The sequence below is a fragment of the Drosophila santomea genome, chromosome 2R, assembly GCF_016746245.2.
Source record: "Drosophila santomea strain STO CAGO 1482 chromosome 2R, Prin_Dsan_1.1, whole genome shotgun sequence".
NCBI classification, from domain to species: Eukaryota; Metazoa; Arthropoda; class Insecta; order Diptera; family Drosophilidae; genus Drosophila; species Drosophila santomea.
In genome coordinates this window covers 15,156,160-15,179,168 of record NC_053017.2, presented here as the reverse complement: position 1 = coordinate 15,179,168, position 23,009 = coordinate 15,156,160, and the positions used below count along the sequence as shown (strand labels likewise).

At 40.4% G+C, this 23,009-nt stretch overlaps 1 protein-coding gene across 3 annotated transcripts; it reads right to left on the bottom strand.

Annotated features, from left to right (window-relative positions):
- Positions 1 to 2,539: 2,539 nt before the first annotated feature.
- Positions 2,540 to 22,680, bottom strand: LOC120446535 (neuropeptide CCHamide-1 receptor). 3 transcript variants are annotated; one of them, XM_039627548.2, is made up of 9 exons: positions 22,236 to 22,677; positions 9,866 to 10,385; positions 6,932 to 7,158; positions 6,739 to 6,842; positions 6,474 to 6,683; positions 5,432 to 5,535; positions 4,770 to 4,907; positions 3,476 to 3,622; positions 2,540 to 3,400 (listed from the first exon to the last, which is right to left on the bottom strand). In XM_039627548.2, exons 2-9 carry the CDS (start codon positions 10,234 to 10,236, stop codon positions 3,178 to 3,180), a joined length of 1,524 nt encoding a protein of 507 aa, XP_039483482.1. In that variant the 5' UTR covers positions 10,237 to 10,385; positions 22,236 to 22,677; the 3' UTR covers positions 2,540 to 3,177. The 3 variants fall into 3 exon arrangements, with proteins under 3 accessions (XP_039483482.1, XP_039483483.1, XP_039483484.1); XM_039627549.1 differs by lacking the exon at positions 22,236 to 22,677 and adding an exon at positions 10,573 to 10,618; XM_039627550.2 differs by lacking the exons at positions 2,540 to 3,400; positions 3,476 to 3,622 and having other exon boundaries at positions 4,657 to 4,907; positions 22,236 to 22,680.
- Between the last annotated feature and the right edge of the window lie 329 nt (positions 22,681 to 23,009).

Here is a 23,009-nt window from a genome sequence, read left to right as displayed (position 1 = left end):
TTCTGCTTTGCACCTCGAGGACTTTGTGTTTACATATGCGACCTGAGCGCCTGAAATCGTTTTATTTATTTACCACGCCAATGTTTCTCCACTTTCCCATCCAACCATCCAGCTCCCCAAAATCCACCCACTCATATATCTTATTAAGGTCCTGCCATTATTATTGTTATTGCCATTGCCGTGTTTGTCTTTGGGTTTGTTTTTATTCATGTGGGGAGTTCTTGAGCTCTTGAGTTCCTCATTATGAATGGGGGGCGGCTTTGTTTGGGTGGTTTTGAAGTGTCAAGAAACTTGGCGCAGCTCGAACTTAAATTAATATTAATGGCCATTTAGTCGCGAGCTGTTGAATTAAACACACTCGGGTATGGCTATTTAATTGGCTAAATAAAGTCTGCCCCAGAAATAATAAAATTAAGTCACTGAACTGCGAGAAATTGGGATAAAAGTAAATATTATGGGGGAAACACGTTCCGTAAACATCCTGAAATATACAGAGCGCCAATAATTAATTAATTAGTGGCTTAACTCCCGACAACTTATCCCTAATAAACCACGCTTTTAAGGCTTGTTAACTTAATTAAAAGATAATAATTACGCATATTCGTTTTATTTTTTTTTTCAATTTCAAATGCCGCAGCGCAAAGTATTTAAGCTGTCATTTATCGAAGCCGCAAAAATCAATGCAAAATGCAAAATTTGTTTAAGCCAGTGCATTATAAACATCGATTGAGTGGAAATTAATTTATAAGCTAATATCTTTTTAAATGACTTGGCTGAAAAACCCCACTCTACGGAGTACTATATACCAAGTTTAATTATAAGCAAAATTTGGGTAACTCATTGAGTAAAAACCTATAAAATGTTTATAAAGAAAAAATTATGTTGGAAATCGAGGTGATAGTAAATCATATCACTCTGTAACTGTAATGACAAGCCAAACACAACCCGAATTAAATTTCCGCCAGACCAAATTTAAAAAAAAACAAAAATAATCATCCGAAAAATGAGCAAAAATAGCTTGATATCCGAAACCTGAAAAGAAGACCAAAATACACAGACAATCATGACGCAGTCAAGATGCCCAGAAAAGGACTCACCGCAAAGGATGAGGATGAGGAGGAGGAGAGGGTGGAGGAGGAGGACCAACACTTTGGACAGTTAATAAAGCCGGGATAAGCACTCGACTTGGCTGGATGACAACTTGACGTGGTCGCTGAAATGCCGCAATGAGCGAGCACCCGAAGCTGGTTTATTAAAAATGAGTAGCGAAGAGATGGCCAAGTAAATAGCGGAGTGCAGGAGTGTGGCGAAAAAGAAATACAGCTGACAAATCGCGGGTTGCCAGGCCCGAGATAAGCAAGCCTGTCGCCAGGACATGCAAAAGGAGTCGCAGGATGCGAGATGGGAAAATCCATGGCACGTAGCTGGCAGCAGATCAACGCACGGCCGACGCGCTCGACATTTTCATGAGTTAATTTAATTTCTTTATCTGTCGAAACTGTGGCAAATCCCAATAGGCAAAAAGGCAGAACAGCAGAAAAGCAAAAGCAAACGAATTTCAGTAAATAATGGCCCAAATGTGCGTCCGATTTAAGCTGATTGACGTGATGGCACATTTCAATGACACTTACGCCCACAAAATCATCTTCGAAATGGCCGGAAATTGATTCTGGAAACGAGATGAAAACTTAATGTCGCCTTTTGTGGCCAGAACCACAAAGTTCGCTTAAGTTTCGTTTAAACCAAACAGAAATCATCGATTATAAGTTTTTGATTTCATAATTTCAAACGCTGCTCAAAGGGTTGATGTGTGGCCTCAATGTTGCAAGCACAAGCAATTAGAGTTGAAAGTTATTTTGACATTTACAAATATTCTCATTAAGAGCCAAGCTAAATAGGCTTCTGAGTTTGCCAATTATTCGCGGCCATTAGTCATCACACACAAGATACTTTTAGGGAACTACCTGTTTTGCTTATGAAACCTTTATGTTGCAAGCAACAAAATGCTAGAAATAAATCAATCAGTTCCACAAAAAAAGCTCCCAAAGCAACATGTGACATGTCACGCATTGTATCTCGATTTTGAATCAATCTAGAAGCCTAAAATATTTCAAAGGGTTTCCGCAGTAAAAAGCCCAATAGCCTTTTAATACTGCAGGCAAATCGAACGACTGTTCTATGACTTTACAAAAGCACACGACCATAAAAAAAAGATGTAAGCGATTTGTTTGAAGTGAATGAGATTAAGTTGTGACTCCGATTTCACCTCTTTGTGCCTGCAGCCAAACCAATTAATCTTCCCAAAAATGGCCTAAAACCGCAGAGAGTTTTCCCCATCGCAATCCCTTTGGCTTTTCCTTTTCTCAGGTCGCGACCGGCCTATTTTCTTGCTGTTGTTGTGGTGGGCAAAGTTTTCCTTTAGAGCTCCTTAAAGTTGCCTCTGTAATTTAATTTCGCATAAAGTTCCATGAATATTTAGGATATTCGTTGAGTTTTTCGCGACCAGCAGACAGATGGAGACAAAGTTTTAAACGCACAATTTACATTTATTTTCAACTATTTGCTGGCACATAAAAATGTATTTACAAAGTTTCTTTTGGTCTATTTGAGAGCACACAACAAGTTTTAGCCTTCTTAACCAACTAATATAATTTATACGTAAAATATGTTTAGCTTAAAGCCGCGCCACGGCTGCAATACTTTAGTTTACTTATGGGATTAATTTTCATAGTTTTGACACGGAAAAAAGACATCAAAATTCATTGGTATTTGTATATTTACACTAAATAACATTTTTCTTACTTTGATTCCTTGCCAACGTTTAACTAACGCCATGTTCAACTGGTTTTTGTTTTTTACATTTGAACTCATGTTTAGTGTAGTGTCACAAAAATTAGTGTAATTTAATTAATAATATGCTGCAGAAATACTAAGCTGCAGACCAAGTAAGTTGTTCTCTTTATCTAAGCCATTTCTTATCCCATTTACAGTCATCAGAATTAAACTTAAACTAAAAACTGGTGTAAGTGGTGTGCCTAGAGTAGATGCAAATGAATTTCAAATCATATGAAGTTGTAGATTGGAAATCTTTAGCTTTTAAGTACGTTCGTTTTTGATTTCGATAGGCAAACGGCTGCCCGAATTCCTGTAAACTCCTGTAAACTGATCCGTCCGCATTCAGTTCATCAGCGATTCCTGGTACTTGGCTGGACTCGACCTGGTCTGCTGGCCAATCTCGTTAAGCGGCAGAAATCCGTAGGACGGCGTTGCGGCTGCTTCATTGTGGTGCTTGTCTGGTGCTTGGAGCACGGGCATGGCCAATTCCACGGCTGAAATGGGGGCTCCGTTCTGATTGCCTCCATTGGGCAGGGTGGTAATCGTGGTCTCCTGCAGGCGACAGCTGTCCATTGTGTTGTACGTAAATGATGTGTTCATGGAACAGTCCGAAACAGATAGGGCAGATAGGTGGACTCACCTGCGGATGGTGCTCTGGTAGCAGGAGTGGCGCGACTGGAAGCGCTTGGAGGCCGTGCTGGTCAGCGAGGTGTCCCGGTGCATGCAGAAGGTGTCGTGCTGGCCGCGCTTCTTGCGCCGTCCATTTGCTCCGCGGCAGAAGAGATATCTGGCGGAGAAGAGTGCAGTTGTCGGAACAATGGTTCCGGATTCGCGGGTCAAGCAAAAATATTTTATTAAATTCCCTCACATGGGACGCTGTGTGTGGGGTGGTCTTGTGTGTTTACACAGAGCAAAATTGGCATGGAGTCTTGTTGAAATCAAATTTATGTGGCAAGCGCTTTGCTAAATATTCTGTTTTTCTTCTATCTTGAGTTTATATAAGAACAACAACGTAACTGTGAGAATTTGAGATATTTTAAATCCATCTGAATTGTGTAAGAAACTTCCAAATAATTGTTTTGAAACAATTTTACACTTAACAAAAAATATACTTTAAGCTTTTAACAGGATTAACGAATATCCAAATTATAATTAATAAATTAAACTGCGAGCCAATTGTATTATTTCATCAGAAATTGAAATATTTCATAATCAAAAATAGTAAACAAATTTGAAGTTAACTTCATAGTTTTGTTTCCAGTGCATGCACTTTGTGGGCAAACGAGAAAGCATTTAACAATTTCAGATTGCAATTTGAGAGCTTAAATTGATATAGAAGGGGAAGTGTGGCAATTGGTCATTGAATGAACATACATATACATAAACGCAAGTTAAGGAAAATATTAGAAAATTGATTAAATAAAAATGAAGTGGGTGGTTACAGCATATGGTTTGCCAAAACTCATAACATTTATATATGCTTTTTATTTTCTCATCCAATTATTCTGCCTTGTTCTATCATATCATCAGCAGAGCTCTCAAATAGAGTTAAAAATAATTTAAAAAAAACATCATTTTACAAAATCACGGAAAACTGCAATAACTTTTGAATAGATAAAATTAAATGAATTTAACTCCTAAAGGATGACCAAATGCTAAGTGCTTAAAGTTGTGGTTGAAATGGTAGCGAACTTTCAAGTCACGCATGTTTGCTCAAATGTTTTTCGAATTTTCTTTGCTCCTTTGTTATTGGAAAGTTAAGAGTTTTGTATGGAAGTAGTGATACAAGTTGAGTTGGCTTACGCTTACAGTTACGGGGGCTACAGTTTGTTTATTGATTTGCTAGCGACAGTCGACTGCCGACTAGCGAGTACCGATTGGTCATGCTGTAGCGCTCTTATGCGGCTGGTGGATTGATGTAAACGAACAAATACCTATTGAAATGCTTGCGAAAGGCGCCGCTCACGAAGTACAGGGCCACAGGATTCGCACAGCTGTTGGCAAAGGACATGCAGTAGGCGACGATGCGCAGCACATGCCAGAAGGCATTGTAATCATCCTGGGCGGTGGGCCTGCAAGAGTCAGAGAACGGCTATCAGATACCCAGTAAGAGTATTTAAATGATATAAAAGGAGTTTGGTAACAAGTAGGGGAAGCAAAACATAGATACTTTATACTTTATAGATATGAATGATGCATGATGAGAAATTGTATGGGATATAATTATTTAAAGCTCGGTAAGAATCATTTCATATACCCTATGAACTTCCGAGTACCCCTTGCAAAAAGAAACACAAACAAACATCGGGATTCAGAGCAAAGCACCCATAATGGAGATATCGAGGGGAAATTGATTGTCCGGCATCCCAGGCGAACAAGTGTCGGACAAATGGCAACAACATTACTCATACGCAGGATATGCAGGACCCTTTGTGAACACATAGCATATATAGCTATATGTCCTTGGCTGCTGGCAGGTTCCCTTTTATCCGCTTGACAAATTGACTTTCCATCCATTCATTCACGAGCATACCCAGTTTAGCACCCCTCCAGGGAGGTGGTTCCAAATCAGTGGACCCAGAGCACTCACACTCACCAGAAGTAGAACCAGAGGAAGAAGACGTGGTAGGGCAGAAAGCAAATTCCAAAGATGACAACGAAGGCCAGCACAGTAACAGCCACTTTGCGACGGGCTCGAACCTGGAAAAAAATGAAACACAAACATTAACATGGGTTAATCGGTAATGGGAGGAGAGGCCGCGGTTTTTACAAATATAATATAATCGGCTTCAAAGAGTTGTGGCAACAAACAGCTCTTGAATATTGTAAACAAACTTTTTGATTGTCGAAAGCAAAGAGCACCACAGGTGGTTCACTGTACAAAAAAACATCAGAAATGGTTACAAGTTACATTCTGATCTGAAAATCTGATATACCCTCCAATCAACAAGTAACGAATTTGAAATTTAAGCACAATATTGTACACAGTTTTACAATTTAAAAGATTGTTTTCTTCTAATAAAATGGAGAACTTTTTGAAAGAAAGCACAAAATCATTGACAATTGAAAGGAAGCTTAAGCAAAGTTTATCTACAAACAAAAGACGAAGAAGTTCGAGCGACCTGAAAGAAATTAAAAGTTCGCATAAAATACTTTTTGTAAGCATTTTCGGGTGTTAAACATTTCAGTTCAGACGCCATGCAATTGACTTTTCCTTTTGAATGGCATGGTTCATGAGTGCTGCAAAACTAAATACTAGAAGCACAAAGTCAATTGTGAAAAGGGAAAATACTCAAGCCTCTTTAAAGAAAAAGGAGAACAAGCTTTAACAAAATGAAAATTATTAAAATACACACGAATATCATTGAAAGAATCACGTGCTCGGTAACCACTAAAAAGTTTGTCAATTTATTCCTTTGAATTTCAGAGCGTCAGTCCAGTTAGTATGAATATTTTATGCTACCCAACCGAATGGAAAACGTTTTTGCACACATTTTTTGCGAATGCAGTTTGGCTAGAACTGTATAATTCACTCTACCTTTTTCGCCACTGGTTCAGTATGGACTAAATGATTGATTTCAATTGGTGGTACTTATCAATACGGTTGGTAAACATGCATAAATTGAATTTCGACTCACCTGACGCACAGCTCCCTGAATTTCGCCAGGAACACTGGCCGAATACATCAAATGGAGGGCGATGAGCACGTAGAAGACGGCGATGATGACCAGTGGAATGGCGTAGTAGACCAGAAAGTGCAACAGGACCATGGACTTGGCGTAGTTGATGCCCCACTCCTCCGGATACGGATAGCAGATGACTATGGACTTTTCGTTTATGCCGAGGTGCTGCAGGGAAGACAAAAACATAAAAACCTATTTCGGGACCAGAGGGGTGAGCTACCTTCAGGTTACTTCCGAGTAGAGCTGGCAAACCGCAGAGAATGGCCAGCAGCCAAATGGAAACCGCGGTGGCCAAGGTCATTCTGGTGGCCCGACGACCACCTCCTGGAAAATGCATTGCAAATGAGAGGGGAGGTAAAAAGGAGGCTACTCTCTGCCACACAAGGAACCATCAATAGCGATTTTGCACTCACCATGAGCGTGGAACTTCCTCAAAGGATCCACGATGGCAAAGTATCGATCGCCGGATAACGCAGTCAGCGTGAACACCGACACCCCGATGGACACATCCTTCATGAACTCCGACAGGCTGCACAGGAAGCTGCCATATGGCCAATACTCCACTGTGTAGACTGTGGACGCGAGGGGCACTGTGGTTATAATAACCAGCAGATCGGCCAGGGCCAGTGATAAAATGTAGCTGAAAGAAACCATTGCTAAGTAGAATTAGAAGTTAAGATATATTACTTAAGAATACGAACTAAGAGTTTGACGCAGACCTATAGCATTGCCTTTATTATAACCAATTGTGTTCATCTATCGTTCATTATCTGTTCATCGTCTACTCATTTAGCGTTCATTAGATGTTCATCTACCGTTCATTAGATGTTCATCTACCGTTCATTAGATGTTCATCTACCGTTCATTAGGTGTTCATCTACCGTTCATTTTCTATTCATAGCGTTCATTGGCTGTTTGTCTACCGTTCATTTTCTGTTCCTCTTCTGTTCATATAGCGTTCATTATCTGTTCATCAAACGTTCATTTTCTGTTCATCTTCTGTTCATCTTCTGTTCATATAGCGTTCATTAGCTGTTTATCTACCGTTCATTTTCTGTTCATCTTCAGTTTATATAGCGTGCATTAATTGTTCATCTACCGCTCATTTTCTGTTCATAAAGCGTTCATTAACTGTTCATCCGCGGTTCATTTTCCGTCCGCAATCTGTTCATCGTCCGCGAATCTCCCCAGTATCGACTGCTTGTGGATTTATGCCTAACTTTTTGAGATAAACAGGCTGACTTTGCAGCGGGGTTAGCTCATCTTTTGGCACAGCACGTGCCCTTGTCACAACTGAGTGTGATAAAAATGTGGCACTACGTTGATTTATGTGGGCCAAACTTTTTAGGAAACTGTACAGAGTTGCTGACTTTGGGGGTAATACAATGACCATTAAAATTGATTTATCTAGCATAAGCCATATTAAGTGGAATGTAAATTATCCGTCGTCGAGCAGACACAAGAAGGCGAATTTAACTATTTATTTTAACTGGGTTTTGGCATCTGCCACCGCACACTTGAGGCCAGCGAACAACTGGTGCTCAGTGGCACTTCCAATTCGGTCCGTGATCTCATGCAGTAATTCCGACTTTATCCAACCTCTCCGCTTTCCATAAATAAGCTGCATGTGGCACTTTGTTTGCCACGTTCTCTGGCCGACGCCACGGAAATGCAACACCAAATTACGTTTTTGTGGCCCCCAGCAAAGCCGATAAGGGTCCTTTGATATCCTGCTTGGGCAGGCACTTGGCTTTAAAAGCACCAAACTTGGCTTTCACCAATTTACCACCAGGGCAGCGAAATGCAATTTCAGCGTAATTTGATCAGTTGACATTTGCTTTCGTCTGCGACTTTTATGTGAGTTAAGCTTAATGCAAAATCGTGTTGCCTGCAAAGTCACACATTTATCCCACACATTTGTCCATCTAGCAATGTTTCAACATCCTCCTCTAGCGAACTTAAGTGGTCGCTACCATGTGGCACAACAATCCGGCTTTAAAGTGCAAGTGGCGCAGCTTTTCCGGCCGCAATGACCGCTTCGGCCAACAAAGTGGAATATTTTAATTGGCATTTGCCCTGCCTTTTGCCACAGGGTCGCAGCCTTTAATGATGAACTCGTGTCGCTAATAAACTACTTCGCAATGCCAAGAAGTTGCCACTGGAGACCGTGCGGTTCGAGTTCTTTGCTTTTAAACTTGGGAAAATTATCGGGAAAATTCACAAGCCACCTTAGGTCATAGGTATTTGCTAGCAACTTAGTTTCATAACTTAATTAGCTACGAATGGAATTTATTTATCAATGTAAATTCGGAACAAGGATCGCTTTAAGCGTTTTAATGTCAACTTAAACTAAAGCGATTCCCTGAAGTTTGCTTTGATATTTCCAAAAATGTATGAACATTTCTGAAAGCAGAAAACAAGGCAGTCACAATAAGTGCCTGAATACAGCAACTGGCTTCCTTTGGTCTCAAAGTGCTCGTACAATTCATTTTTGTTCGCCCTTAAGGAATTACTTTGGCTTCCCAAAAAAGTAGGCAACATCTCGTTTATGTAAGTCACATAGGGTTTTTCTTCTTGTCTGCCTGAAAATCATATTTATCTCGTTCGTAAGCCTGCTAGGATAACTTGATTTATGACACACCACGCTGCTTTGGAGTACACTATACTCGTATACTACTTGTCTATGTAGCAAAATCAGCCCCGACATGACTAATTAGTTATGCCATTTTCCTGTTCGTCGTCTGTGAAAACATCAACAGCTGCCAATCGATCTGGATATGTGTATATATGTATGTATGTGAGCTTTGGGACAGATGTGAAAGGAAAATTTTAAGTGATTTCCATGCGGAGGCGGCAACGACATTAGCATTATCATCGCCACACGACAGCCTCCCTGTTCGCCTGCCCGCCTGCCCGCCTGCCACTTAATTAACCGACGCGCCTGTCTGGGCCAGGACTATTTTCAGGCACTGTTCTTGGCCAACTCGTGACATTTGCCTTTTGCATGCATAATTTGGCGCAGACTCTTCGCTGCCGGGCGTGTGGCATATAATTAAATTCAATTTAAATTGCCCGTAAATCAAAAAGACATTTTCCAAGCCAGCAGTCGAGCTGGTGTTACGACTAGTTCATATCCTGTAGGGATACACAGGTTGCTATACATGTTAGAAGTAGTTGCAACTTTCTTTCTAATTTGTTTCATCTAAAACTGTATGTACATATTTAGTCTTAGCAGTTTATAAAAATATTTGATTCAATTTTCAGTCCACCATTGGCGGTATCCTGATATTCCCAACCTGAACCTAGCTCTTTCGAAAGTTATGGAAACTTTTCCCTGTGGAACTCACGTGTTTGGAACATTCCGCATCTGTCGCACACTGAGGAAGACCACAATCAAAGTGCCATTGCCCAGGACGCCGACCACGAAGATCAGGGCAAAGAGGATGGGCACGATGTAGGTTTCCGGTCGCCGGCCGTAGGGCACGTAGGGTGTCTCGGTGGTCACCAGTTCGCTGAAGTTCTCGGAGGAGCCGGTGTCCAGCAGGGGCCACTCGGTGGACTGGGTGAACTGGGTGAATTGGGTGGCCACCATGGCCAGATCCCACAGGGTCTGGGTGACATTCGGCAGTGGGGGCAGTGCCGTTGGGGATTCCCCCGAAATGTCCAGGCCGCTGGCCATGGCCAAGTCCGTATCCATGCTCAACAAGCTGGCTATCATCTGGGTAAAATCTACTGAGTCCGCTCGATTTTCCCTCGTTTAATGCGTTTCCTTGCCCAGCAAAACGGAAATTGTTTAAGCCAACATGATTAATTTGATTTTTTCATGGCTCGTTGCCTGCTGCATTTTTGCATCGAATTCAGGTCCAACTGAAAGTAGAGAGAAACAATACAATTTGTTACATGAAATTGATTGAATTTGCATTCGGTTTTGCTTTAATGGCTTTGTAGATGAAATGCAATTATTCGGTATTAAATTCTTGCTGCCCGATAGTGCAAAAATGTTGTGCATATTTTCAATGCTATTAAACGGTTGAATCCATTCGCATTTGTTTACTTTTCATATATTTGCTGTGGGATCAATTTATTGGTTTTGCTTCTATGGCAAACAATTTTCTATTGTTCTAAGGCAAACCTGTGTGTTGAATACGGCAATCGAAAGGCTAAATTAAGCTTAAATTGAACTACAGTTTCTTTGGACCAATAAAATGACAATTGTTTCTGATTTTTACAAATAAAATTTAAATTTCAATTACTTTGAACTACAATGAACTTTTTATCTTATCTGCTCTGGTGTTGTGTGATTTATTCCGTTTACATTTACGATTGAAGTGCATTTCTTCTCCAAACTGCATAATTGCATTTGCACATTTTCATGGGAAAGGATTTTAGCATCTCCACCCTCTTTCGTTAATTAAATGCTTCCCTTTAGCTGGCTAATTTGGTATTCCCTTTTCCGAAAGTTCAACCCAAAACACGTGCTATATTTCCATTAAAGACAAGTGAAGCAAGTGAAAATCGGGCCATGAGCAAGGGGCTTTATGTAACAGATTTATGGCATCGGAGTGGAATTTCTTATCAACTTGATGGGGCTGTTGTCTTGGATGTCCTGCCCCCGTTCGACACTTCAAGGAATGCATATCCTGTCATTACATTTCCAGCCATTAACCACACACAAACAGCTACACACACCCACACACAGCAACACACAACCACACATCGAGTTACAGTGACTCATAAAATGTAACCGACGCCCGAGGAAACTTTAATGACTTGGTTAGGGGCAGGAAAATCTTGAGAGCCGGAAAACCCTGCGTAATTGAAATCTGTGCATTCGGGTTTCCTCTTTCGCCCTGGCTGTCATTCCGATGACATAAAAAATTATGAATGGTCTTCCATCGCAGCCAGGTGAACAGCCAGGTAAACATCCGCAGGAATCTTTAACTTTCCTTTCAGCTGCATGAGGCCATCAGGCGGATGCCATGGAAAACTTAATGCAGAAACTGTAAAAACAGATGCCTTTAAAAATCAAATCCGTATGAATGCATAAATACCATTTGCATAAACCGAGTGAGGCGTTATTTTGATGCCACAAAGTTGCAAAGTGTTGGCTTCTTTTAACTCTGGTTTATACTTAGTTTGCTTCAATTTAATAGCCAGCAGCAGCAGTAAATTGAACTCAAGCTAAGACTAATTAAACCAAATTGTGCGGCAATCATTTGGAAAAAACGTATCTGCCAAAGTTCCGCTTATTCCATTAAAGTTTTCTTGGCCAACTCAGGTAAACAAGAAGAGTAAGTTACCGAGTTTTCCACAATTAGTTCGAGTCTGAAAGGTATTGTTTTTTTTTTTTAGTTTCTGGAAAGTAATATCACATCGATGGCAGCTCTAGCTGCTAGTTCATAAAAACAATTGGTCTTTAATGAGTTTGTGATCCAATTGCGAGCGCGAGCAAGCTAATTACACGGGGTAATAAAAAAAGAAACGAATGAACGGCAAATTAAAACTAGTCAAACAATTAAACTAGAAATATATAGTTTATGGCATATGTGAGTCAAATTTGTCAATTTGTATACCCGTTACTCGTAGAGTAAAAGGGTATACTAGATTCGTTGAAAAGTATGTAACAGGCAGAAGGAAGCGTTTCCGACCATATAAAGTATATAAATTCTTGATCAGGATCAATAGCCGAGTCGATCTGGCCATGTCCGTCTGTCCGTCCGTCTGTCCGTCTGCCCGTCCGTCTGTCCGTCTGTCTGTCCGTATGAACGTCGAGATCTCAGGAACTACAAAAGCTAGAAAGTTGAGATTAAGCATACAGACTCCAGAGACATAGAAGCAGCGCAAGTTTGTCGATTCATGTTGCCACGCCCACTCTAACGCCCACGCCCACACGCACACCGGACCCCGCACACAGGACCCCGCACACCGGACCCCGCACGCAGGACCCCGCACACAGGACCACGCACCCCGGACCCCGCACACAGGACCCCGCACACCGGACCCCGCACACAGGACCCCGCACACCGGACCACGCACCCCGGACCCCGCACTCCGGACCCCGGATTTCAGATTTTTACAAAAAAAATTTTTTTTTTAATTTTTTGGTAAAAAAATAATCAATTTATTTTCGATAGCAGTAAAACAAGTTGTCCAAAAGTGGAATGCCATACCCATACCTCGTTGAATTCGTAACAAAACAAAAATCCGTTTCTTTTCGATAGCAGTGAAAATAATTGTTCAAAACTGGAATGCCATACCTCGTTGAATTCGTAACAAAATTCCCTATCGATTCATGTAAATATATTTAAATGATAATTTTTGGCCATTTTTCGCAAATTTTCAAAAATGCAAAAATTTATCAAAATTTTTTTTTCGAAAATCAAAAAAGTAGGGATACACATATTTAGTTATGTTTATTAGCATCAGAAAACAGTCTTTATTTTAGCTGTGACGTCATTTTTGGCTAAGTTATGGCGAAAACGCCGATCGAAAATATCCGATTTTTTACAATAATTTTTTTTTAGATTTTTTGATAAAAAATAATTTGTTTTTTTTCGATAGCAGTGAAAATAATTGTTCAAAACTGGAATTCCATACCTCGTAACAAAATTCCCTATCGATCAATGTAAATATATTGAAATTCTAATTTTTTGCCATTTTTCGCAAATTTTGATGATGGTATCGAAAATGCAAAAATTTATCAAAATTTTTTTTTCGAAAATCAAAAAAGGTGGGAAAAGACATATTTAGTTATGTTTATTAGCATCAGAAAACAGTCTTTTTTAGCTGTGACTTCATTTTTGGCTAAGTTATGGCGAAAACGCCGATCGAAAATATCCGATTTTTTACAACATTTTTTTTTCAGATTTCTTTCATAAAAAAAATCCGTTTTTTTCGATAGCAGTATTATACTTACTGTCGAAAATCAATTGTGGATTTCCAGAAGGACGAAACTTTCAAAAAGCAAAGAAGATCATAAACAATTCTATTTTGAATATAATTACATTCGCGAAAAGCCCTTGCTCGTTCATCATTTAGCAAATGAAAGGAATTCAAATTTAGGGAACACCTTTCGGCATTTCTTTTGATTTTCCAAAACTTTTCGTCTCGTTTTCAATGGCCATTTCATATTTACTAGTTCGTCAGCTCGTTAGACTTTCGAGAAGTTTGTGCCCATCGAGTAACTTGAGTTGAATTAAATTTTCTATTGTTGACTCCCTTGAATGGCTTCTACTTCCCGTGACTGGTCAAAAACTGAGCTGGGGAAATTCGCAAATACCCAAATATGTAAATGAAGTTAGAGAACAAAGGCGCACTAATTAAGAAATTTCTAGCAGAAGCTGCAAATCGCTGAATTATTTCCAAACTCAAACTGGGTGCCCAATGAGCCTGTTGAAATGTCAACATTGTTTGTTCTCATTGTTTGTCGCCCAGCGTAATTAATTTGTTAACTGAATGTTAACACAAGTGGGTGGTGAATGGTGGGTTGCGGTCCGGTTTATTTGCACAACACTTAGCTAATTGAATTTTGACACTGACTACTAGGCCAAGTGATAAATTATGCCCTTTAAAGTGCCACGCATCGCACTTCATTCGCCGCCATAAATACTCACAGCTCCGCTCAAGCGATAATGGATATACTCCAATTTTGAACCCGCTGCCATTAGAACGGCAAATAAACCTGTTAGCCTATATCAATAACTGGCTTACATCCATCCATCCGTGCCCCCGACCGCAGCAAAAACAAAAAGCCAAACTTCACAGCGAAGTGCCGTGATTTATGGCATTCAGTGGCCGGCAGAAGTCCGCTTATCTGGCGACCATCTGGATGTCAACTACTTATGGACTACCGGCGAACGGGTGACCCTCGATTTGGTGAACTGATAATTTGGTTTGACAAAGTGTAGTGCCAGCTAAGAAGACAGGGCGAAAATAAATAGCCCATCATAAATACGAAACGACATCAACTTTTACAGTGCGAATTTGACTGGACTTGGTATTGATGTACGGCGTGATATCCTGGAGCAAGTCCAGTGTCCTTTTAAACTTTTTGTTCCATGCTAAATGGTTTTTAGGATGTTAGTCATCTCTGTTGCGATAAATCGATCTCTTTCCACCTTAAAGTTTGAGCCTCTTTCCGGGGTAGCCGTTAGTCGCTACCCGTCTCCACCCACCAATAGCTGCTTGTTATATTTATGGCTACATGCTCACGAGTGCGTTTGATAAATCAATGCAATTTATCAGTAGTTCAGCTATGGACACACGCCACTTAAATCCGGAGGAAGTGGGGGCCACCAGCAACATAGGTGCCATCCCAGGCCACTGGAAACATGTTATCACATCGCAAACAGTCAGTCGGCCCACGTTGCCAACCATTTGGGAATCGAACCTAGAACAAAAACAGGCGACGGCAGCTAGTAGCTGAATCTTATCTCCCGGTTTTTGGGACTTAGTGCGTCCCATAATAAATGCAGTTAAGTCGGGATTGTTTTTGGGTACAAAGGGCGCATTGGATTTCGCAACGCCGCACACGAATGCTGTGAATAAATAAGACGGGTGTTTTGGACACTCGCACTGCGCCACGAAAATAAAGAAAGATGAGCTCTTTTCCATTTTTCAGTTGTGCTGGTGAAATTGTTTTGCGCTTTTCATATGAAATATGCGTAAAAATAAAAAACAGGGAGACAGGCTTTACCAAAAGATTTGCGATTGGCCATTTGTTTTGGCGCATGTAATTGAATACTCGGTTGCCTGATATTTATTTATTTATGCAAATGTAATGAAAGGAAAATACGATGTTCAATCATTTATTCCGGGTAAAAGCTTTTGAATAGCTCAGTAAATTTGTTGAATTTTGATATCCAACCTATCGCCTTTTTTATTTTTAAAATGCTGCGATATTGCAGCATTAAAGCCTGCGGCTCTTTTTTGAATGCCAAGTTTAATGGCTTTGCACACACTATAATTTCCGTCGGATTATGGAAATATAAGTGTACGCAAATACCCGCATGTTCGAGCATTAACCATCCACTAAGAAGTGTCGATAAAAAATCAAATATAGGCGTCCCATAAGCCATTACAGAACACAGTCCTTGTTCTTGTACCCTTTTTACTTGTAAAGTCAAAGGGTATATTAGATTCGCGGCAGAGTACACATGTAAGAGATAGAAGTATGCATAAATATTCCTGATTAGAATCACTAGTCAAATAGATCTGATCGCCTTGGCGCATCCTTTAGCTGGCTAGTGGGTACCTGATAGTCGAGCTACTCAACTAAAGCCTTGTACTTCCACCCAGCAGCCATTTTAATATGTTATTTTTCTTGCCCTTATGAAAATTGTTTTACCAATTCGCACTTAACGCTGCTGCGGAAAGGAAGTGGGTTTAAAATAAAGCCATAAACGATGGGAGGATTTCCGTTGTCATTATCTAGATAAATTATTTATGTAATCGCGCTAAACCATTATTTTTATGAAATTTTTATTGCCCGCGGTCTAGAAACAATTTTCCCCCGCCCACCACGAAAATCGATCGTCATAGGGAAATTTGCGATAGAAAAACCAGGAGAACAAAGTTAGAATTTTTGCTGAAAAGAATGTAATAAAAACGGGGTCGGAAAAGTGGGTGCGCTATGTTCCCCAATCAGTGCGGCAAAAAAACTTTAAATTACCAACAAAGTATACCCTTACATTCGTAATAAGCAGTTGAGTTCCCAACATCGCAATTAGATTTTTCGTTGGCGCAATCAGAGTGCATTACTATGTACATATGTTCGACTAAAACTTTGTCGACAACAGACAATTTCCATTGAATTTTCCATTTAGATTTAGAGCACAACACTGAGCTCAATTTGAATTGCACAAAATATTGTATATTAAAATGTATATATACACCTATGAATTTTACATGTGCAACAGTCAGCAAAATTGATCAATCAATCAATTTTATTTTTGATTTTGGTTCAAAAGATATGACTTCCATTCACCAGATTTTTTGAATTTTTTAATTAAATTATTTTGCTTGTCAGACTCGTTTTGGCATTTCATTTTATTTGGCATTTCCCACTAGTCTGAATCACTTTCCACTGGATTTTCTAGCCAACTTTTCGGTTCTGCAATTTGAAAGGACTAATTGCCCGCTAAAAAGAGCCAATTTTTCGCCTTCTCTTGTTTTTCCTTTCTCTTGTTTTTTTTTTTTGGGAACTACAGAGTCCTTCGCACGTATAAATGGAGTGTGCGACACTTGATTTATATACTTGAGTAATGGATGTCACACACATAAAGTCGACTGGACAGAGCTTTTCGTAGCTGTGGGTGACAATTTAAAATGGAAAACAGAATGACAAATGCATTGAGTGGAAGACAGCAAAATACCCTGCTAAAATTATACTTGTTCCACCTAAATATATACCTACACAAAAATGTGGCATATTGTTTAAAGTACTTTTTCTGGCTGAGCAAACCACTTATGCTTAAAAGTAAAAACTGCCAACAGATCAAAGCATTTTTGTTCCTTCATCATTAGTATTATATCTACAATGCCCCTATTTCGTAGCCTTCTTTTAGGCGCCTTTACGCGATTTGCGTTCAATCTTTCACGCGCTAACAATTTATTTTTTTGCTTACATCTCTGTCTATCATTAATTTAAATTTTATTCTATTTTTTCGCCTAACAGCCAACCACTTTGCATACAATTGAACATTGCTCCCCCTCCAAGTGCTTAATTTTCTCGTGTTTTTCCCAGACTTTTTTTGTAGTTTGTTGACATTTCTTTGATAGGCGTAGAGCAGCTTCATTATTCAGCAACAGCTGCTGGGCTTAGGGAGGGGAGGGGAGGGGTGGTGAGGGTAGGGGAGGGTGTCAACACCCCTCGACACATAAATTTGACTGACTGACGGACATGCCGCACTTATGCCTCAATCCATCGTGCCCCCCGGCATCAGCACATATATCATTTTCATTTTGTAATTTGTCTCCCCCGCCCACACCACCGGTTTTCCCGCTTTTCCCACTTTTCCCGCTTTCCCCCACTTTTCCCGCTTTTCCACCCGACTTTCGGCATTTCGCCCCGTCACGGGCCATTTTGTGCACAATGGCCCACAGTTAATTGGTTGGGTGTTGCCCATTTTCCTGCAACTGGGCGCTGGTAGCTGGGATCCTGGGATACTGGGTGCTGGGAGCTGGGATACTGGTACCAGGGTCCTTGGTCCTTCGTCCTGGTATCGGTGTCGGTGTCGTCGGCGACAGGAGCGACGTAGGCGCCTCATATTAAATTACATGACAGCTTACATGAGGTGCTAACTTCCCGCCGGCGAGCTCATTAAATGTGGAAAATAAATGGCGAATGGAGGCGTGTCTTCGCTGGTGAAAAATGCGGCAGATTCAGTTTTACTTATGCAATTTTAATCATTTTTCTGCGATTTACTTTCCGCTTTGCTGATTTCTAGTAAAGCGATTTGGGCCAAACAATGTAATCAGCGCAGAAGACTGATTACTTTTATTAAATACATAAATATATTTATTGAAATACATTTAAAATATATTTGTATTGCCTTCTTCAAGTATGTAAATCTCAGTTATCATACTGAGCCCCTAACTTCGTTTCAAAGGCTTAAGTCCGTCTTTTGTGTCAAACCATAATCTCCAGATTTCAAAGCCCTCTAATTGAAAATTCAACTTCTTAAGGAATACAAAGCAATAAATTAATTTGGGCAAAATGCTACCAGTTAAGTCATCGCCCACTTTTCAAATTGAATGCGAAGCAAAATTAATTAATTCCAAGCGTGCGCGCTATCAAAAATGCTACTCCCAGGAGCAACTCCAGGCGATAGTAAATGTAAGTAAAATATTAATAGCGTCTGTTTCGCCCTTCGGTTACTTAATTAATGAGATGATGCAGCAGTGCAAATATGCATGCACTTGCACTCTTATGCACTCATAGAATTCCATGAGCTAAAAAGGGCAAAAAGTCGGAAATAGGAAAACGCCATTTTAAATTCAACCTTTGTGCAACGCGGGAATTGCGGTTTCGTGTTACGCACAACCTAATAATGCTAATTGCATATCGGTCCGTACTCTTCTGGCCCTCAACTACTACCAACTTGGCTAAATGGAGAGGCACTTTTCGGATTGGCAAGGGGATGCACTGGCAATCCATTTGGTTATAAGCTTATGCAAAAATGGCAAACAATCAAATAGGAGGTATTACGAAGTTGGGCTACTAAAAGTGTTTTTAAGCTGATAATAACGGGTGTTTTTTTTAGAGGTATAGAACTTTAAGTTGGCATTACTGTTCAAGATGGCGACCGATTTAACAGCTGTCAAGTGATTTATTCTCAGTTTGGTTTGGCAATTCGTCATGCGTGCTTACAAAATCCAACTCGTGCAAGAATTGAAACCAAACGATCATCAAGCAAGGCGTAGATTCGTCGAATGGGCCCAAAACGAGATTGCTGTTGTTCCCGATTTTTCATAAGCCTCCAAGATCTTGTGATTTAACACCGCTAGACTACTTTTTGTGGGGCTATGTAAAGTCATTGGTCTATGCGGATAAGCCACAAACGCTAAACCATTTGGAAGACAACATTCGCCGTGTTATTGCCGATATACGGCCAAATGTTGGAAAAAGTCATTGCAAATTGGACGTCCAGATTGGACTACATCCGAGCCAGCCGTGGCGGTCATATGCCAGAAATCATATTTAAAATGTAATGCCACAAGATTATCTTTCATGTCAATAAAATTCATGTCAATCGAATAATCCATCGTTGTTTTATTGCAATTTAAAGTTCTATACCTCTAAAAAAAACACCCTATATAAACAGAATTGTTGGCGTTTTGTATCCACAGGTGTGCCACAAATAGCTGTAAGTATAAATATCCTTACAATTCGATTCATCAGTATTTTCCATCTAGCAAAAGTTATTCCTCTTTTACAAAGACCTCCCTTGGGTAATTATATCATTTGCCATTTGCAGATGCACAGAAATCCTCGACATTTGCCCCTGCTAATAACTTTTCCTGGTAAAGATTTGAATCTGGACGTCAACAGGACTGTCAATGTCCAGAGTCCTTTGCACAAAAGCATCGCAAAAAAGCAGGAGTGAAAGTGGAAATGAAAGTGAAAGTGAAAGGAATGGAAGGGAAAGGCCAGAAGTGAGAGACAAAGGCACTTGAAAAGTTCCGCATCATTACTCGGCTGTTTTGTGGTGATTGGCTTTTGTATTGGGCTGATCTCTGACCCGCCCCCAAAGTAAACAAAAACTTCAACGAGACTCCGGCTCGAGGATTGAGATTCCGAACAGAAATGACAGTTTGGACCGCTCAGATGCAGACACTTGAACTGACGACGTGTTGTGTTTGCCCAAACGAACGAACGAATGAACTTTTCCAACTAAAACAAAGGTGCAAGGAAAACTCCGTATGTATCTTACATTTCAATTTAAGTTCGCCGAGAGTTCCTCCTTTCGCTGTTCCTGCCCTTGATTAACAGCAAACAGCGTGTGCCCGTGGATTCGGCTTCATATCCACCTAATTAGTTGCAATTGTTTGCCGCCTTACGTTCACTTCCGACTGTGACGCGCACACATGGCGTATGCGCATTATAAAAATTTATGACTCATAGAAATTAAACGACTGTCATTCGTATGTATTAGCCGGGCGAAATTAGTTTGTCCTAGCAGATCCCAGACGACCGCAGAGTTTGAGGACTATAAATGGGTGGAACTTCGATATGGGTGCGGTTTTCTCGGTTTTCTTGCTTTTCTGCCGTTTTCCGGGAGGAACAATAGCGACGAACAAATGCGAAAGATGCATATCAAATGGTTGCCAGCATAAATCAAAGGTAACCCAAATACATAAATATCGTGCAATAAACGAGTTTATAGGGTGGACTTCTGGGGAGTGGAAGAGAATCCTTATCTAAGCAATTTCCCTCTTTCATTTGTACACGAGTATTTCTGCCTTTTTGGCGCCGCTAAATAATGTATAAACTTGGCCTTTAATTGAACTTTTCGCAGATAAGCAGTCAATAAATCGAGAATGTAAAATGTATTTGCTTTCACGCGGCTTTTCGCTATTTATTTTTGTTCCTTTTGTTTTGCTTTTGTAAGATCTGCCAACGAAAATTTGGCAAGGTGCTGAAATTGTTTAATTCGTAGGCACCTTAAATCAATCCATTCAGCGAAATAACATTCACGAAATCTCATCCATATGTTTCTGTACAATATTCGTGCATTTGTTTACATAGTTTTTGTTTAATGCTGTCGCGTCGGTAAATTGTAAACAAACTTACTCAATGGACTGAATAGATGGACGGATCGTGTCCAGGAGCACGCCCCATTTAAATGTATATATGTATATATAGTATATAGCGCCAAAATATAGACAATTTCAGCGATTAGGTGCGCAGGAAAACTATATTTCCCAAAAGCTGCCAATTTGTTTTGCCCCAGAAGTTTTCCCGATCGTGAGGCTATGCTAATGGCACCTTTAAGCCGCGCAGTTAGCTCATTCAGCTCATCCAGCTGCCAACGGCTAATAAATGGTAACCGCATCCGATGCACTTTGGGATTCCTGCAGCATTTCTATACCCCATTGCTTGTCTGCCCATTTTCACAGTTTTTGTGCATTTTCCAGTTCCTGTCCCTGGCTTTATTTTGTTTTGGGGTTTTTGCACTGGTTTTTCATTAGCTTGGGAGTTTCCGCCTTGGGGCAAAGTGTGCAGCATGAAAAGGGTGTTACCCAAATCCTCGAATAAAACATGAGCTCAAGATTCTGATTACGAGTGTAACCCCTATGTCTGCTCACCCCAAATTGAAATGAAAAACATTCAGAGTTTATAGTGCATGGCAAGAAACTATGGCAATAAGTTACCATTATTCAAAAAATCATTTATTCGAATTGTGGTGCAAAAAAATGGCAATTTATTTTGAGTATCCAATGGATGACATATAAAAATACATATACAAAATAAATAAAAATGCCTTTCTTTAGAAGATATTTAGCTAACAAAAACTATATATTTTTTCTGTGTAATGGATGACCACACTCTGAATGGCAAGAAGTGCAACGCTTTGTCAATAAAAACCGAACGATGGTGTAGTTACTAGGAATTATTCATTGAATTCAATCAGCAGGAAATCTATCATGCTGCAAGGCCAGAAATTGCATTAAAATGGAAATTTCTATGGTGCGTTTCAAGCATCGGGTTTCGAAAATATCCAACCCATATTCAGATTCAGGATTTATGGGGCCGCACAAGCCGTAACAATCCAACGGAAAACGGAAGCAAAATAAACAGCACAAAAGCGTAACGGAAACAGAAACAGAAGCCCAGGAAAAGGGGCCCGTTTTTGCCGATTTGGACGTAAATGCATATAAGCTTTTGCACCAGCACCCACTCACAATTTACGATTGCAAACTGCAGTTTCGGTGGAGTCAAGGACCGGAAACCCGTTGTATTTCACGGCCCCTTTACGGATTCAAATGTCGGTAGGCGGACAGGGAGAATTTATGGAGCTCTCATCAATTCCTCCGGTTAATAAAGCCGACATATGCAACACTCGAATGTCAGCTGTCGAAAAGCCAGGAAAAGGGCGATTACGCGAGATTAACCGATCAATTTTTAATTTGCCATTTCCGAGAGCGCAGATACGTCGTAGTACGTACACACATTTCCATCAATCTGCAGTTATTATTTATTATGCTTATGCTTACATTTGCGTTAAAGTGTTTTCCGTGTTTTCTGTGTTTTTCGTGTTCTCAAGCGATTCCGGTCGTCGCATTTAGGATGCCACTTAAACAGGATGTGGATGGGCAGAGCACATGCCACGCATACAACGCGCACTTGGGCCAAATTTTGTTTACACCGCCAAGACACAACACAACACACACGGGAAGAATTCAAATGAATGAATTTATTGAATTCTTTTTTAGCAGGCCCCAAAGCACTTGAGACTCTATCGCCGGATATTGGCATCAACGCTGCCAAATCGCCGAGTACATCCGAAAAATTGAGTTTTTGAACTTGAACTGTCCGTCGGCGCGGAGCAGAGAACGCATGCGACTTGTTGGCGCGCGCGAAAACGTTTGGCTTGGTTTCGCTTTGGCCTTTCCTTTGCTGCCTGGCTGCATGTTGGCCGGACCAATTGATCCGGAGATTGGTTGGGGCGCCAGAATGGGAACCCCACTCTGTTTGGCTAAGAAATGCCGGCTCTTTTGCACGCAAGCGCAGCAACATGTTGCTGACGCTTGGAAATGTTGCAGCACACTGAAATAACACATATGTAAGCATTGATCACAGGTTATATTTTTTACATTATTTGAAATAAATATTGAACTTCCTATTGTTTTATGTTTCATTTATCTTTGCTGTGTAATTTGCTGGTTTTCTTTTAAATTTACCGCCCGACCGGTTACTTGCTATCGATATTTCATGAAAAGTGCCGGCCGTCTGTTATCGATGAGTGCGCACTCTCTTTCAGTCAAAAC

Bases quoted from the DNA above. Each gene is read 5' to 3' on its own strand.
- LOC120446535 (XM_039627548.2), bottom strand. From the start codon at position 10,236: ATGATAGCCAGCTTGTTGAGCATGGATACGGACTTGGCCATGGCCAGC. The intron at 6,843-6,931 runs GTGAGTGCAAAA...TGCATTTTCCAG, and splicing joins GAGGAAGTTCCACGCTCATG to GAGGTGGTCGTCGGGCCACC. The intron at 3,623-4,769 runs GTATTTGTTCGT...CTTCTCCGCCAG, and splicing joins TTTCGCAAGCATTTCAATAG to ATATCTCTTCTGCCGCGGAG.